The following is a 17,971-nucleotide window of genomic DNA, read 5'->3' as shown; positions in this document are numbered from 1 at the left end:
GCCTGTGGAGTGAGAGGTTCCAGCGCCACCCTGGGCTCCCCAGGCAGGGAACTCGGTGTAAGGAAGAGGAGTGCCACAACGCCTGTGAAACGAGTGTGGATTGTCTGAGGCGGAGGTCTGCTGGAGACCTAGGCACCCTCTTGAGGGGCCTGGCAATGGACTCGCTGGCTCACAGACTCGCTCCCTGTGGGCTCCAGTGCAGGGGCTACAGCTGGAAAAGCACCAGGGTCATACGGGGAGAAAATAAATTGACTAGCTTCCAGGCAAGGGCTTGAGAAGCAAGGATAAGGGCAGCTCTCTCCGGGGACAGAGAACTCCTTTGTTGAGCACTCCTTTGATAGAGCAGGCAGGCCTCAGACCACATCTGAGGTCTCCATTAACCTAATACTGTTCAGCCAACACTGGTGATTCTCTGAGACCCTGTCCCACCCAACTAGAGTGCTGGGCCCAAAACTCTTCCAGTGGCTTTTCCACACAAGGGCCTGCCCTGGCTCAAGCTGCAGACTTTCCCCAAATCTCTTAAAGGTCCACAAACCTCAAACGAGCAGCAGCTGCCCTAGGCGTCCATTTTATCTCTTGCTAAGCAGCCCCAAGCCTGGCACAAGTGGTGACTAGTCTCCACTTGCTTGTTGTAGCTTGGAATATAGCTTCAACTAAGTGATCACACGCCTGGCACAAGTAGTGGCTGTCCTTAGCCCACACTGTGGTTTTAAAGGACCTCCGGGACACCATCAAGCACACTAACAATCAGATCATAGGAGTACCAGAAGGAGAAGAGAGACAGCAACGGACAGAAAACCTATTTGAAGAAATGAATGAAAACTTCCCTAACCTGGTAAAGGAAACAGACATGTGAGTCCAGGAAGCACAGAGTCCCAAATAAGGGCCATACCAAGACATAATTAAAATGCCAAAGGTTAAAGACAAAGAATCTTAAAGTAGCAAGAAAAAAGTAGTTATGTACATGGGAGCTCCGCAGGCCAGAGGGACTGGCACCAAATATTCAAAGTGGTGAAAGGCAAAGACCTACAACCAAGATTACTGTACTCAGCAAGGCTATCATTTAGAATTAAAATGAGACCAAAAGCCTAAGAGAAATGGCGCCATGAGGAGCGCTACCAATAAATCTCCCCCAAATTTCAACAAGTTCTTCAACCAGACAGAAAAATCTATCCTTGGAGCATGTGGAAGTCCCATACACTGAAAACAAAGGTATGATCGAGCAAAAAACTGACTTAATATATAATCAACACTGTAGGAAATAAGACGGAGAAAGGAACACTCCACCTTCCTCACTAACCTGAGCAAGGGCTGCTTTCACTTGGAACTGAGAGAGAGTGAGGGCTAAGGGTGTGGAGGGAGCCAGGCTGCAGCACAGACGTCCAAGCCCAGGAAAGAGTGTGTCTGCGGTGACTCAGCCAACGCGAGCTAACGGCCGCGCCGGACCCCGGCAAAGACGGGTGAGCAGAAGCCGCCATTAGCCCCAATATCCTGGTTGGTAAGCGTGAATAGTGTGCGAGAGGTTCCTCCCGGGCGTGGGTGTCCATGTTTCTGGACAGAGGGGCAGGGTCAGAGGCCTTTGCGTGGGCTATGACCAGAGTCTAGGTGTGGTCCCTGCACCCTGAACAGCGGCGCACGGGGAGTGCACGAAAGCAAACTTCCCTATGCCCAAACTTCTCTGGGCAGGTGAGGCGCCTCACCCAGCTATTCAAGCTAACATCCCCGGGAAGAAAAAATATGAAAGCGTTAGGTGGAGGGGCGTGCAAACAACTTGCAGTCTGTCTCTAAAGCAGATCTGCGGATCCAATTGCTGGAATTAGCTTAACCCACAGTCTGCTCACCTCCCAACTGACCTACGCGGCTCTGACAAGAGGTGTGATATGTGTGAGTGCCTCTTGCTATGCACGTAGGGGTGGGGGCAACTTCTGATTGGCAGAGCTTTAATACTCAGGGCTATACGTTAAAAAGAGGGGCTTGGCCGCTTTTAAGACCTCCTGTTCTGCAGGCAGCGACTAGGGCATCTTCTTCCCAGCCAAAACAGGTTACAAAGTGCAAAAAGCCTGGGGAGAGTGGTCCCACAGAGTGCTGAGGCATACTGGACACGCCTGGAGGTGCACAGAAAGGCACCTTGAGAGCAATTGGCTCCCAGCCCCGCCTGATTACACTGGCGGCTCTGACTGAGAGAGCCTTATCCAGAGCCCTGCGCTGAGTGGGGATAGAGTGGGGATTTGCCAGCTCTTTGAGCCTCTTACTCTCCAGGCAGAGGCAGTGGCAATCCCATAGCTGGATCATCAGGCTGCTAATTCAGGAAGGAGAGACTAGGAGAGAGGCTCCGGGAAAACGGACTCGCTCATTGACGGAGCCTGCAAATGCTAACAAGCCTCGACTGCGAGACTGAAGCTTAATATATGACATCGCCATAGAGACTTCTCAACTGCAAATTTCTACTAAGCATGCCACAGGGTCAGAGCCTGGGGTACAGAGCCACCAACCAGGAAGAGGGAGAGGAAAGAAAAAGCAAGAAGATAATCTCTCAAAATCAAGAAAAATCCACAGACTTTTTTTTTTTATTTCTTTTTTTTTTTTTAATTTTTATTTATTCATTTTAGAGAGGAGAGGGAGAGACAGAGAAAGAGAGAAGTGTGGAGGAGCTGGAAGCATCAACTCCCATATGTGCCTTGACCAGGCAAGCCCAGGGTTTCGAACCGGCGACCTCAGCATTTCCAGGTCGATGCTTTATCCACTGCGCCACCACAGGTCAGGCAAAATCCACAGACTTTATAACTTTTTCCATTTTTTTTTCTTTCATCTTCTTGTCTTTATTATTCTTTTTTTTTTTTTTTTTTTTTCCATTTTTCTGAAGCTGGAAACGGGGAGAGACAGTCAGACAGACTCCCGCATGCGCCCGACCGGGATCCACCCGGCACGCCCACCATGGGGCGACGACGCTCTGCCCACCAGGGGGCGATGCTCTGCCCATCCTGGGCGTCGCCATGTTGCGACCAGAGCCACTCTAGCGCCTGGGGCAGAGGCCACAGAGCCATCCCCAGCGCCCGGGCCATCTTTGCTCCAATGGAGCCTTGGCTGCGGGAGGGGAAGAGAGAGACAGAGAGGAAAGTGCGGCGGAGGGGTGGAGAAGCAAATGGGCGCTTCTCCTGTGTGCCCTGGCCGGGAATCGAACCCGGGTCCTCCGCACGCTAGGCCGACGCTCTACCGCTGAGCCAACCGGCCAGGGCTATTATTCTTTTTTTCTCTTCCACCTTGGTCCATTTATTCTCTGCCCGTCTTATTCTTTCCCCTTCTTGAACTACACTATCCATAAGTGTTACATCTCCCATTTTCTTTCTTTTCTTCCTCCTTTCTCTCTATGAGGGTTACACTCCAAAAGCCTTAACTCTCTCTCTTTTTTCTTCTTTTCCTTTTTCTTTTTTCTCCCTATTAGTTTCTTCTTTTCTCCTTTACTTTTCCTCTCATTCAATCCTAAATCACGAACAAATTATTTTATTTGCTGCCTGACCTGTGGTGGCGCAGTGGATAAAGCGTCAACCTGGAAACACTGAGGTTGATAAAGCGTCAACCTGGAAACACTGAGGTTGCTGGTTCAAAACCCTGGCTTGCCTGGTCAAGGCATATATGGGAGTTGATGCTTCCTGCTCCTCCTCCTTTTCTCTCTCTCTCTCTCTCTCTCCCCTCTCCCCCCTTCTCTCCTCTCTAAAATGAATAAATTAAAAAATGTAAAAAAAAAAAGTTAAAAAAAATTATTTAATTTGGGATTCATATTTTTTTTCTTTGTGGCACTTTGGGTGCTTTTGACTTCGCTTTTTAACTCATTAGCATTCCCTCCAACCCCGGCTCTTTATTCTACCTAGTTTTTTTTTTTTTTTTTTGTATTTTTCTGAAGCTGGAAACAGGGAGAGACAGTCAGACAGACTCCCGCATGCGCCCGACCGGGATCCACCCGGCACGCCCACCAGGGGCGACGCTCTGCCCACCAGGGGGCGACGCTCTGACCCTCCGGGGCGTCGCTCTGCCACGACCAGAGCCACTCTAGCGCCTGGGGCAGAGGCCAAGGAGCCATTCCCAGCGCCCGGGCCATCTTTGCTCCAATGGAGCCTTGGCTGCAGGAGGGGAAGAGAGAGACAGAGAGGAAGGAGGGGGAGGGGGTGGAGAAGCAAATGGGCGCTTCTCCTATGTGCCCTGGCCGGGAATCGAACCCGGGTCCCCCGCACACCAGGCCGACACTCTACCGCTGAGCCAACCGGCCAGGGCTATTCTACCTAGTTTTTGCTCCACCTAATACAATAGTAATTTTTCCCCCTTTTTCCTGTTTCCCTCTTATCTCTCTCATTATATCTCTTAGTCGACCATCACTTACAAGCAAATCATTTTATTCTTGACACAAATTTTTTCCTTTTTTGCATTTTGTGGGTCCCTACCTCCTTTTTTGCCCCTTTATCACTTCTCCCCAACTCAGGCCCTCCATTATAGGTAGTTTTTGTTCCATTTAGCACAATATAATTCACAGTTCATCACAAAATTTTCTCGAGGAGGGGAGAGGAGAAGAAAAAAAGAAGGAAACAATAAATTTTCTTTTTTTTTTCTTTCCATTTCTTTTCGTTTTTTTTTACTTTTTATTCTTTATTAATTCTCATTAGTGCTATCAACAAAACCACCCTCAGATGCCATTACGGAAAAGGAAATCGAATATCATGGATACAAAAGACAGAGATGTAGCACAGATAGATGAGGAAAACTCTATGGAGAAAAAATTTAATATATTGGAAACCTTGGAGCTAAATGACAGAGAATTTAAAATAGAAATCCTAAAAATACTCAGAGATATACAAGAAAACACAGAAAGACAATTTAGGGAACTCAGAAAACAACGAACACAAAGAATATATTACCAAGGAAATTGAAAGTATAAAAACAAATCAAACAGAGATGAAAAACTCAATTCATGAACTGAAAAACGAGGTAACAAGCTTAGCTAATAGAATAGGCCAGACAGAAAGTAGGATTAGTGACATAGAAGACAAGCAACTTGAGGCACAACAGAGAGAAAAAGAGAGAGACTCAAAAATTAAAAAAAAAAGAAAAGCCCTATAGGAACTGTCTGACTCCATCAAAAAGACTAACATAAGAATAATAGGTATATCAGAGGGAGAAGAGAGAGAAAATGGAATGGAGAACATATTCAAACAAATAACAGAGAACTTCCCAAGCCTGTGGAAAGAACTAAAGCCTCAAATTCAAGAAGCAAACAGAACACCGAGTTTTCTTAACCTCAACAAACCTACTCCAAGGCACATCATAATGAAATTGGCACAAACCAACGACAAAGAAAAAATTCTCAAGGCAGCCAGGGAAAAGAAGAATACAACATATAAAGGAAGGCCTATTAGATTATCATCAGAGATCTCAGCAGAAACTCTACAAGCTAGAAGAGATTGGACCCCAATATTTAAAGTCCTGAAAGAGAGGAACTTTCAGCCAAGAATACTATACCCATCAAAGCCATCCTTCAAATACGAAGGAGAAATAAAAACATTCACAGATACAGAAAAGATGAGGAAATTTATCATTAGAAAACCCCCACTCCGGGAAATACTAAAAGGGGTTTTCCAACCAGATACAAAGAACAAAACAAAACCACAAGTAAAAGCTCCACCAAGAACACAATAAAACCAAATTTAAACTGTGACAACAATAACAAAAAAAAAAGAGGGGGAGAGGACAGAGATTAATAGTAGCAACGGACGATGGAGTGCAAAAGCATTCATAAGATAGTGTACTATACAATCAACATGGTAGGTACCTTTTTCATTACTTAATGGTAACCACCCTTGAAAAAACCACCACAGAAGCACATAAAGGTAGCAACAGAGTAAAGAAGTATGGAATACAACCAAACAAAAACAAATGATAGAGAATAATCAAACAAGATACAAAACTATCAGAAAGCAATTTATAAAATGGCAATAGGGAACCCACAAGTATCAATAATTACACTAAATGTAAATGGATTAAACTCACCAATAAAAAGACAGAGTAGCAGAATGGATTAAAAAAGAAAATCCAACTGTATGCTGCCTACAAGAAACACATCTAAGCAACAAGGATAAAAACAAATTCAAAGTGAAGGCTGGAAAACAATAATCCAAGCAAATAACATAAAAAAAAAAAGCAGGTGTAGCAATACTCATATCTAATAATGCTGACTACAAGACAGAAAAAGTACTCAGAGACAAAAATGGTCATTTCATAATGATTAAGGGGACACTGAATCAAGAAGACATAACAATTCTTTTTTTTTTTTTTTTTTTGAAGCTGGAAATGGGGAGAGACAGTCAGACAGACTCCCGCATGCGCCCGACCGGGATCCACCCGGCACGCCCACCAGGGGTGACGCTCTGCCCACCAGGGGGCGATGCTCTGCCCCTCCAGGGCGTCGCTCTGCCATGACCAGAGCCACTCTAGCGCCTGGGGCAGAGGCCAAGGAGCCATCCCCAGCACCCAGGCCATCCTTGCTCCAATGGAGCCCCGGCTGTGGGAGGGGAAGAGAGAGACAGAGAGGAAGGAGGGGAGGGGGGTGGAGAAGCAAATGGGCGCCTCTCCTATGTGCCCTGGCCGGGAATCGAACCCGGGTCTCCCGCACGCCAGGCCGACGATCTACCGCTGAGCCAACCGGCCAGGGCCACATAACAATTCTTAATATATACGCATCAAACCAAGGAGCACCAAAATATATAAGATAGCTACTTATTGACCTAAAAACAAAAACTGACAAAAATACAATCATACTTAGAGACCTCCATACACCACTGATGGCTCTAGATCGTTCATCCAAACAGAAAATCAATAAAGATATATTGACCTTAAAAAAAAAAAAAAAGATATATTGGCCTTAAACGAAACACTAGAGCACCCGGATATGATAGACATCTACAGGACACTTCATCCCAAAGTGACAGAGTATACATTTTTCTCTAGTGTACATGGAACATTCTAAAGAATTGACCATATGTTGGGCCACAAAAATAACATCAGCAAATTCAGAAAAATAGAAATTGTACCAAGCATATTTTCTGATCATAAAGCCTTGAAACTAGAATTCAACTGAAAAAAGAGGGAAAAAGACCCCAGAAAAATATGAAAACTAAACAACATACTTTTAAAAAATGAATGGATCAAAGAAGAAATAAGCGCAGAGATCAAAAGATATATACAGACAAATGAAAATGACAATACGACATACGAGAATCTCTGGGATGCAGCAAAAGCAGTAATAAGAGGGAAGTTGATATCACTTCAGACCTATATGAACAAACAAGAGAGAGCCCAAGTAAACCACCTAACTTCACACCTTAAGGAACTAGAAAAAGAAGAACAAAGACAACCCAAAATCAGCCGAAGAAAGGAAATAAAATAAATAAAATTCAGAGCAGAAATAAATGAAATAGAGAACAGAAAAACTATAGAAATTAATAAAACAAGGAGCTGGTTCTTTGAAAAGATCAACAAAATTGACAAACCCTTGGCAAAACTCACCAAGGAAAAAAGAGAAAGGACTCATATAAACAAAATCCAAAATGAAAGAGGAGAAATCACCACAGAAATCATAGATATACAAAGAATTATTGTAGAATACTACGAAAAACTATATACCACCAAATTCAACAATCTAGAAGAAATGGATAAATTCCTAGAACAATACAACCTTCCTAGACTGAGTCATGAAGAAGCAGAAAACCTAAACAGACCAATTAGCAGGGAGGAAATAGGAAAAACTATTAAAAACCTCCCCAAAAATAAAAGTCCAGGCCCAGACGGTTATACTAGTGAATTCTATCAAACATTCAAAGAAGACTTGGTTCCTATTCTACTCAAAGTCTTCCAAAAATTTGAAGAAGAAGCAATACTTCCAAACACATTTTATGAGGCCAACATAACCCTCATACCGAAACCTGGCAAGGACAGCACAAAAAAAGAAAACTATAGACCAATATCTCTAATGAATACAGATGCTAAAATACTAAACAAAATACTAGCAAATTGAATACAACAGCATATTAAAAAAATAATACATCATGATCAAGTGGGATTCATCTCAGAATCTCAAGGATGGTTCAACATACGTAAAACAGTTAACATAATACACCATATCAACAAAACAAAGAACAAAAGCCACATGATCTTATTAATAGATGCAGAAAAGGCATTTGATAAAATACAACACAACTTTATGTTTAAGACACTTAACAAAATGGGTATAGAAGGAAAATATCTCAACATGATAAAGGCCATATATGATAAACCATCAGCTAACATCATATTAAATGGCATAAAATTGAGGACTTTCCTCCTTAAATCAGGAACAAGACAGGGTTTTCTACTCTCTCCACTCTTATTTAACGTGGTGCTGGAAGTTCTAGCCAGAGCAATCAGACAAGATAAAGAAATAAAAGGCATCCATATCGGAAAAGAAGTAAAGGTATCACTTTTTGCAGATGATATGATCCTATACATCGAAAACCCCAAAGACTCCACAAAAAGATTACTAGAAACAATAAACCAATACAGTAAGGTCGCAGGATACAAAATTAATATACAAAAGTCCATAGCCTTTCTATATGCCAACAATGAAACATTAGAAACCGAACTCAAACTACAAAAGCATTAAGGGAAATCAAAAAAGATACAATGAGATGGAAAAATATTCCTTGTTCTTGGATAGGAAGAATAAATATAATCAAAATGGCCATATTACCCAAAGCAATATACAAATTTAATGCAATTCCCATCAAAATTCCAATGACATTTTTTAAAGAAATGGAACAAAAAACCATCAGATTTATATGGAACTATTAAAACCCCCAAATAGCCAAAGCAATCCTAAGGAAAAAGAATGAGGCTGGGGGCATTACAATACCTGACTTCAAACTATATTATAGAGCCACGACAATCAAAACAGCATGGTATTGGCAGAAAAATAGACGCTCAGACCAATGGAACAGAATAGAAAGTCCAGAAATAAAACCACATATATATGGTCAAATAATTTTCGATAAAGGGGCCAACAACACACAATGGAGAAAAGAAAGCCTCTTCAACAAATGGTGCTGGGAAAACTGGAAAGCCACATGGCAAAAGAATGCAACTCGACTACAGTTTGTCCCCTTTACTAAGATTAATTCAAAATGAATCAAAGACCTAAATATAAGACCTGAAACAATAAAGGACATAGAAGAAGACAGAGGTACTAAACTCAAGGACTTTGGTTTTAAAGAGCATTTTATGAATTTGACTCCAAAGGCAAGAGAAGTGAAGGCAAAGATAAATGAATGGGACTACATCAGACTAAGAAGTTTTTGCTCAGCAAGAGAAACTGACAACAAAATAAACAGACAGCCAAGTAAATGGGAAATGATATTTTCAAACAACAGTTCAGATAAGGGCCTAATATCCAAAATATACAAAGAATTCATAAAACTCAACAACAAACAAACAACCCAATAAAAAAATGGGAAGAGGACATGAACAGACACTTCTCCCAGGAAGAAATACAAATGGCCAACAGATATATGAAAAGATGCTCATTTTCATTAGTTTATTAGAGAAATGCAAATCAAAACTACAATGAGCCTGACCAGGCAGTGGCGCAGTGGATAGAGAGTCAGACTGGGATGCGGAGGACCCAGGTTCAAGACCTCGAGGTCCCCAGCTTAGCGCGGGCTCATCTGGTTTGAGCAAAAGCCTACCAGCTTGAACCCAAGGTCGCTGGCTCGAGCAAGGGGTTACTTGATCTGCTGAAGGCCCGCGGTCAAGGCACATATGAGAAAGCAATCAATGAACAACTAAGGTGTCGCAATGCACAACGAAAAACTAATGATTGATGCTTCTCATCTCTCCGTTGCAGTCTGTCCCTGTCTATCCCTCTCTCTGACTCTCTCTCTGTCTCTGGAAAAAAAACCCAAACTACAATGAGATACCACCTCACACCTATTAGATTAGCTATTTTTAAATTTTTTTTTTTTTTTTTGTATTTTTCTGAAGCTGGAAACGGGGAGAGACAGTCAGACAGACTCCCGCATGCGCCCGACCGGGATCCACCCGGCACGCCCACCAGGGGGCGATGCTCTGCCCCTCCGGGGCGTTGCTCTGCTGCGACCAGAGCCACTCTAGCGCCTGGGGCAGAGGCCAAGGAGCCATCCCCAGTGCCCGGGTCATCTTTGCTCCAATGGAGCCTTGGCTGCGGGAGGGGAAGAGAGAATCAGAGAGGAAGGAGGGGGGGTGGAGAAGCAAATGGGCGCTTCTCCTATGTGCCCTGGCTGGGAATCGAACCCGGGTCCCCCGCACGCCAGGCCAACGCTCTACCGCTGAGCCAACCGGCCAGGGCCTAGATTAGCTATTTTTTATCAACAAGACAGGTAATAGCAAATGTTGGAGAGGCTGTGGAGAAAAAGGAACCCTCATTCACTGTTGGTGGGACTGTAAAGTAGTATAACCATTATGGAAGAAAGTATGGTGGTTCCTCAAAAAACTGAAAATAGAACTACCTTATGACCCAGCAATCCCTCTACTGGGTATATACCCCAAAAACTCATAAACATTGATACGTAAAGAAACATGCAGCCCCATGTTCATTGCAGCATTGTTCACAGTGGCCAAGACATGGAAACAATGAAAAAGCCCTTCAATAGATGACTAGTTAAAGAAGATGTGGCACATATACACTATGGAATACTACTCAGCCATAAGAAATGATGACATTGGATCATTTACAACAAAATGGTTGGATCTTGATAACATTATATGGAGTGAAATAAATAAACCAGAAAAAAACAGGAACTGCATGATTCCATACATAGGTGGGACATAAAAACGAGACTAAGAGACATGGACAAGAGTGTGGTGGTGGGGGGGGGGGGGAGAGGGAAAGGGGGGGAGGGTCACAAAGAAAACTAGATAGAAGGTGACGGAGGACAATCTGACTTTGGGTGATGGGTATACAACATAACTGAATGACAAGATAACCTGCACATGTTTCCTTTGAACATATGTACCCTGATTTATTGATGTCACCCCATTAAAATTATTTAAAAAAATGAGACCAACTTACTTTCACCATATATAAAAATAAAGTCAAACTGGATTAAAGACTAAGACCTGAAACCATAAAACTCCTAGAAAACACAGGCAGGAAACTTTTTTTTTCTTTTTTTAATTATTGAGAGGTGAGGAGGCAGAGACAGACTCCCGCATGCACCCCAATTGGGATCCACCTGGCAAGCCTCCTATGTGGCGATGCTCTGCTATTCTGGGGACGCTGCTCTGTTGCTCGACAACGTGCTATTTTAGTACCTGAGGTGAGGCCACGCAGTCATCCTCAGCACCCAGGGCCAAGGTGTTCAAACTATTTGAGCCATGGCTGTGGGAGGGGAAGAGAGAGATAGAGGAGAGAGAGAGGAGAAAGAGAAGGGAAGAAGTGGAGAAGTAGATAGTCATTTCTCCAGAGTGCCTTGACTGGGAATCAAACCCAAGATTTTCACATACCGGGCCAATGCTCTACCACTAAGCCAACTGGCCAGGGCCGGCAGTAAACTCCTTGACATCACTCTTAGTAGCATTTTTTTTTTTACATCTTCTTGGACAAAAGAAACAAAAGAGAAAATAAGACTACATCAAACTAAAAGTTTTTGAACAGTGAAGGAAACCATCAACAAAACAGAAAGAAAAACTGCTAAATGGAAGATATTTACCAATGATACATCCAATAAAGAGTTAGCATCCAAAATATCATATATATAAGGAATTTGAGGCAGAGCTGGGAGCCCACCCCCAGTTTGCACTTCTGCAGGAGGAAGGGTGGAAAAAAGGGAGGAGGGACGACTACTGCCTGAACGCCTGCAAACCCGGGATGTGAGCTCGGCCTGCGCTGTGCTGGGCCGTGCTGTCTGGGAGGTGAGCCAAAAGCCTGGAGAAGGGTAGCGCGCCCCCAGGGCCAGTCCCAGAGGGCCTGATCTGCGTCTACAGCATGAGGTTCTGCCCATTCACTGAGAGGACATGCTTCGTCCTGAGGGCCAAGGGAATCAGGCATGAAGTCATCAACATCAACCCGAAAAATAAGCCTAAGTGGTTCTTTGAGAAGAACCCCTTCGGTCTGGTGCTGATTCTGGAAAACAGGGCCAGCTCATCTGCCCTAACTTGTGCATACCTGCATGAAGCATATCCAGGGAAGAAGCTGTTGCCAAGTGACCCCGATGAGAAAGTATGCCAAAAGATGGTCTTTGAGTTATTTTCTAAGGTATCACTTTTGGTAGGATGCTTTACTAGAAATAAAAATAAGACTGCTCTGGCCTAGAAGAAGAAATTCATAAAGAATTCAGCAAGCTTGAGAAGGTTCTGACCAAAAAGAAGACAACCTTCTTTGGTGGCAATTCACTTTCTATGATTGATTACTTCATCTGGCCCCGGTATGGACAGCTGGAAGCACTGGAGTTAAATGAGTGTGTAGACCACACTCCAAAGCTTAAGCTTTGGATGGCAGCCATGAGAGGAGATCCTACATTATCAGCCTCCTCATTGATGTGAAGCCCTTTCGAGGTTTCTTTCTTTTTTTTTTTTTTTTAAATTTTATTTATTCATTTTTAGAGAGGAGAGAGTGAGAGTGAGAGAGAGAGAGAGAGAGAGAGAGAGAGAGAGGAGAGAGAGACAGGGGGGAGGAGCAGGAAGCATCAACCCCCATATGTGCCTTGACCAGGCAAGCCCAGGGTTTTGAACCGGCAACCTCAGCATTTACAGATTAACGCTTTATCCACTGCGCTACCACAGGTCAGGCAGAGGTTTCTTAAACCTGTATTTGCAGAACAGCCTGTAGGCCTGTGACTATGGTCACTGACAGGGGCAGGAGTTAACAGTGAAGATATGTCTGATATTTTCCTTCACTAATACGAATAATAACATGCTTTTATTTAAAAAAATATATAAGGAATTCATATGACCTAATACCTAAAAAACCAAACAATCCTATTAAAAAATGGGTAGAGGAGCTGAATAGGCATTTTCCCCAATAGGACATACAGACAGCTAATAGACATGTGAAAAGATGCTCAACATCATTAATCACCAGGGAAATAAAAACTGCAATCATGATGAGATATCACTTCACACTTGTTAGATGGCTATCATCAATAAATCAACAACAGATGTTGGTGAGGATGTGGAGAAAAGTAAGAGAACCCTTGGGCACTGTTGGTGTGACTATAAATTGCTACAGCCACTAAGGAAAACAGTATGAAGGTTCCTCAAAAAATTAAAAATAGATCTACCACATGACCCAGCAATTCCACTTCTCGGTATTTATCTGAAGAAATCCAAAACACAGATTTGCCTTATTTGTAATAACCAAGATATGGAAGCAACCTAAGTGTCCACCGATAGACAAATGGATAAAAAATATTGGTAACATATACAACAGAATATTACTCAGCCATAAGAAAGAGTTAAATCTTGCCATTTGTGACATGATAGGATCTAGACAGTATTATGCCAAATGAAATAAGCCAGAGAAAGACAAATACCATTAGGTTTCACTTATAATCTAAAGAACAAAATAAATGAACAAACAAAAAAGAAACAACTGATGATTATCAGATAAGAGGGAGTTTTGGGGGCTGGGTGAAAAAGGTAAAGGGATTAAGTAGTACAAATTTCCAGTTACAAATATAAGTCATGGATACGAAGTAAAACACAGGAAAGAGTCAATAATACTACAATAACTATGTATGGTGTCAGATGGGTACTAGATATATCAGGGTGATCACTCTAAGTTATATAAATGTCTAATCACTATTTGTACACTTGAAACTAACATATGCCAACTGAAATTAAAGGACCAAATAAATGGATAAACAGAATGTGGTACAAATAAGAATTATTTAGCCTTATAAAGGAAGGAAACTATGACACATGCTACAACATAGATATGAATGAGGCCAGTATGCTAAGTGAAACAAGCCAGTCACAAAAAGAAATACTGTAAAAATCCACTTACAGGAAGTTTAGTAGCCAGAGTAGTCAAATTCCCAGAGAAAGAAAGTAAATAGTGGTTGCCACAGGTTGGGGGAGGGAAAATGGGGCATTGTTATGTATTTAACAGTGTTTCAGTTTGGGAAGATGAAAAGAGTTCTTGAGATGGACTGTGGTGATGATTCCATGACATGTGAATGTACTTAAATGCTACTGATTTAAAGTGGTTAATCGCTCCACAGCCTGCCATTAGATGGGATATTCAACTGTGCTCTCCAGCGGGCAAAGTGAAGACAAATGGAATCCTGTCGATCAGATCATGGAAATGGGCTGTACCTTATTATCTCCACCCGAGACAGCCAGGATGTTAGCTGTGATGGACCAGCTCACATGCCACACAACATCATTGAACTTGTGCAGTAGTTTGGGGGTCCATGTATTGCTCGAGGCATCGTCACAGGTCCAAATGAACACACGACCATCCTGGGAAGACAGGAGAGTCAGGAGATGGGGGCAGGGGTCCTACACTAGTAATATCCTCCCAATCTGGAGCCATATTGGACCTTTGCAGGAATAGGGAGGTGGAGTCAGTGCAAAACATATCCAAGAACCCTCTGAGTTTCCACAGCTTTAAGGGCCAATTTCCAGCCCAGTACCCTTACTTTTATGCCTTCTCCCTAGGAATGCACTTCACATAAGAAACTCCCAGGTTTCTTTCCTCATACTGGTTTCACGTATGCACTTTGCTTTGGTAACTCTCAAATTTTCTCTGGGGTTTTCCTCATGTCTGCAAAGTCATTTCCTTTTTTCAGCTTCCTCCGGCTCTGTCTAGACTTGCTCAACTGAATGGGTACGGCTGTCTAAAAACCAAGCTCAGAGAATGAGAAGGGAGGAAAAAAACCCTGTCAAGATGGAGGACCAAATAAAACAGGCACAAATGACATAAAAGTCCTGGCTGCCTGGCTTAATTCTTGCTTAGAGTGTTGGCAGTGTACAATTAAAGGCTTGTTCTTGGTTTTACTTTTGTGATCTGCCTGGGAAGAGTGGATAGTAGACGAGTTCACGGTCTTAGAATTCCCCACTGCTCTGGCCCTGGTTTGGGAATACTTGCCAGAATTGCACCTGAGCACCTCCATTCCCTACTCACAAATGTCAGGAGGGGAGACTGCTCCACTCTTGGCTCAGTGGAGGCAAGCCACTTGTGGCTTCTGATCAAGGGTTCACTGGATGATGACCTGGCTCCAGAGCTCCCCTATCTACACTGCTTCAAAGGTTCCTGTTGCCCTGCCCTTACCTTTCAAGGACTTTCCACTAAGGGAACTGTGAGGGCTGATGGGGCTCACTCAGAGACAACACAGGATGGGTTGAGCTTACCTGGGAACAGCTGGCAATGGTGCTGGTGGGTAGACCAATGGATGGGGCCCAGGCCACGTCTCGAACCCAGTCACTGTGTGCTTCCAGCTTCTGCTCCTCCTTCCACTGGCCATCTTCCTCCTCCCTAATAGCAGAGATCAGAGGAGAATCAGGTAGCAGCCCAGCTGCCCTTCCCACACCTTCATGCCTTTCCCACATCATAGGCTCCACAGGGGCTGAGAAGCTATTCCATCTTTCTGATTTCATTTGCTGAGCCTGAAGAATTTTATCCAGTTCACCAGCTATAATGCAGTGTCAGCTCTAGCAGTTAGGAATTAGGTAAAGAGTAAAAGTGCTTCAGCAAAATGCAAGTTTTTCCCCCCCCCAGGATGTCCTGACATTGAAAATAATATTTTATGAGCAAGAGGAAAGAAGAAAGGTGATCCCATTTTTTGTGTGAACTGTAGCTGACTCATGGTAGGTAGGGTAGAAGGTGAGAAGCATCCCTTTGAGAAGTCCACCAACCTCACTTACTTCCACAACTTGATGAGGTTGTCACAGCCGCCTGAAGCAAATTTCTTGATGTAGCTGGGCTTCTGCCCTGAAGGCTGATCTATGAGGCTTCCAGGTACAACAGCAGGGGCCCAGCTGACAGCATTGCAGCCAATCTGTAAGGAGGGAAACTTGTGACTTTGTCCTTTTGTCTTGCAATTAGAACACAGTTTTGGTGGACCCTAGGCTGCTGCTCATTTCCTCTCTAATCCTCAGGAATGTATAAAGTAGGACAGCTGTTTGTTTTTTGTTTGTTTGTTTGTTTTTTAATTTAATTTTTTTGTATTTTTCTGAAGTTGGAAATGGGGAGGCAGTCAGACAGACTCCCGCATGCGCCCGACCAGGATCCACCCAGCACGCCACCAGGGGGCGATGCTCTGCCCATCTGGGGCATTGCTCTGCCACAATCAGAGCCATTCTAGCGCCTGAGGCAGAGGCCAAGGAGCCATCCTCAGCGCCCGGGCCATCTTTGTTCCAATGGAGCCTTGGCTACGGGAGGGGAAGAGACAGAGAGGAAGGAGAGGGGGAGGGGTGGAGAAGCAGATGGGCGCTTCTCCTGTGTGCCCTGGCTGGGAATCGAACCCGGGACTCCTGCACGCCAGGCCGACGCTCTACCACTGAGCTAACCGGCCAGGGCTAGGACAGCTGTTTTGATGAACTAAGGATTAGCCACTCATAATTCTCCTTCAAGGATTACTAACAGTGTCTATATAGTGGGTCCTCAGGTTAGACAGTCTTGACATACAATGTTTCGAGTTTACAATGCTCACTCCCATAAAAACTTTAAAAAAACTGAGAGGTGAGTGTTTTGGCTTACGCCATTAGCAATGTAGTTACAAACTATGTGGGTGAACTAGTTTGGTTGCGTGCAGCAGAGTATACAGTACAGTGTACAGTACAGTACAGTACATTTATGTCTTTTTCCTTTCTCTGTGGCTCATTTGTGTTTTTATGTTCTAGATTACGATTTTACAACTATCTTAGGATAGGGTGTGTTTCGACTTAATACCATAATTTGGGTTACATCATTGTCGTAGGAATGGGAATGAGTTGTAACCCGAGGACTCCCTGTATTTTTAAACAAGATGCATTTAAACTAATTAGGAATTTAAAAAACAGAACATTTTCTAAACATATGAAAGGAGGGCACAGATTCAGAAAATCATACATAGTAAATATATGGCTTAATGAATTACTCTAAAGCACTCTTGCAACACACCAGTTCAAGAAATAAAATTGTCATTTAACCAGGAAGCCCTGTCATTATGTCCTACTTGAATCACAGCCCCTCTCCCCCTGTAAGTACCCATTATCCTGACTTTTTTTTTCTTTTCTTTTTTTTTTTTCATTTTTCTGAAGCTGGAAACAAGGAGAGACAGTCAGACAGACTCCCGCATGCGCCCGACCGGGATCCACCCGGCACGCCCACCATGGGGCGACGCTCTGCCCACCAGGGGGCGATGCTCTGCCCATCCTGGGCGTCGCCATGTTGTGACCAGAGCCACTCTAGCGCCTGAGGCAGAGGCCACAGAGCCATCCCCAGCGCCCAGGCCATCTTTGCTCCAATGGAGCCTTGGCTGCGGGAGGGGAAGAGAGAGACAGAGAGGAAAGCGCGGCGGAGGGGTGGAGAAGCAAATGGGCGCTTCTCCTGTGTGCCCTGGCCGGGAATCGAACCCGGGTCCTCCGCACGCTAGGCCGACGCTCTACCGCTGAGCCAACCGGCCAGGGCTATCCTGACTTTTAATCTTTTTGTTTTAGTTTTGATTCAAATGTACATCCTGACACTAAAGTTTAGTCTTGCTGTTTAAGTATTTTTTGGGGATGCTTTTCACATCTAATTTATAGATTTCTTCTCTGATCCTTTTTTTCCTTACAATTTTTTTGTTGAAGAATTCAAGTTATCTGGGGGAGACAGAAGCAGAAGGGAGAGCCATGAGAAGCATCAAGTTGTGGCACTTTAGTTGTTCTCATAGGTGCCTTGACTAGGGGGACTCTAGCCAAGCCAGTGACCTCTTCCTCAAGCCAGTGACCTTGG

The 17,971-nt window shown here is 43.7% G+C and overlaps 2 protein-coding genes across 2 annotated transcripts in view; one reads left to right on the top strand and one right to left on the bottom strand.

Annotated features, from left to right (window-relative positions):
• Positions 1 to 17,971, bottom strand: part of SEC13 (SEC13 homolog, nuclear pore and COPII coat complex component) — a 53,866-nt gene that overhangs the window by 14,172 nt on the left and 21,723 nt on the right. The window contains exons 6-8 of the mRNA XM_066351786.1: positions 15,919 to 16,052; positions 15,406 to 15,529; positions 14,368 to 14,514 (exon numbers count right to left, since the gene is read on the bottom strand). Of these exons, the coding sequence (XP_066207883.1) occupies positions 14,368 to 14,514; positions 15,406 to 15,529; positions 15,919 to 16,052 (405 nt within the window). The remainder of the gene's footprint in view (positions 1 to 14,367; positions 14,515 to 15,405; positions 15,530 to 15,918; positions 16,053 to 17,971) is intronic.
• Positions 12,038 to 12,880, top strand: LOC136382357 (glutathione S-transferase omega-1-like). The gene is made up of 3 exons (XM_066351511.1): positions 12,038 to 12,307; positions 12,403 to 12,590; positions 12,835 to 12,880. The coding sequence occupies exons 1-3, from the start codon at positions 12,038 to 12,040 to the stop codon at positions 12,878 to 12,880; spliced, it is 504 nt and encodes a 167-aa protein (XP_066207608.1).

Source organism: Saccopteryx leptura, chromosome 10 (genome assembly GCF_036850995.1).
Source record: "Saccopteryx leptura isolate mSacLep1 chromosome 10, mSacLep1_pri_phased_curated, whole genome shotgun sequence".
Lineage (NCBI taxonomy): Eukaryota > Metazoa > Chordata > Mammalia > Chiroptera > Emballonuridae > Saccopteryx > Saccopteryx leptura.
The sequence above is the reverse complement of the archived record's forward strand: the minus strand, read 5'-3'. Positions and strand labels throughout refer to the sequence as shown.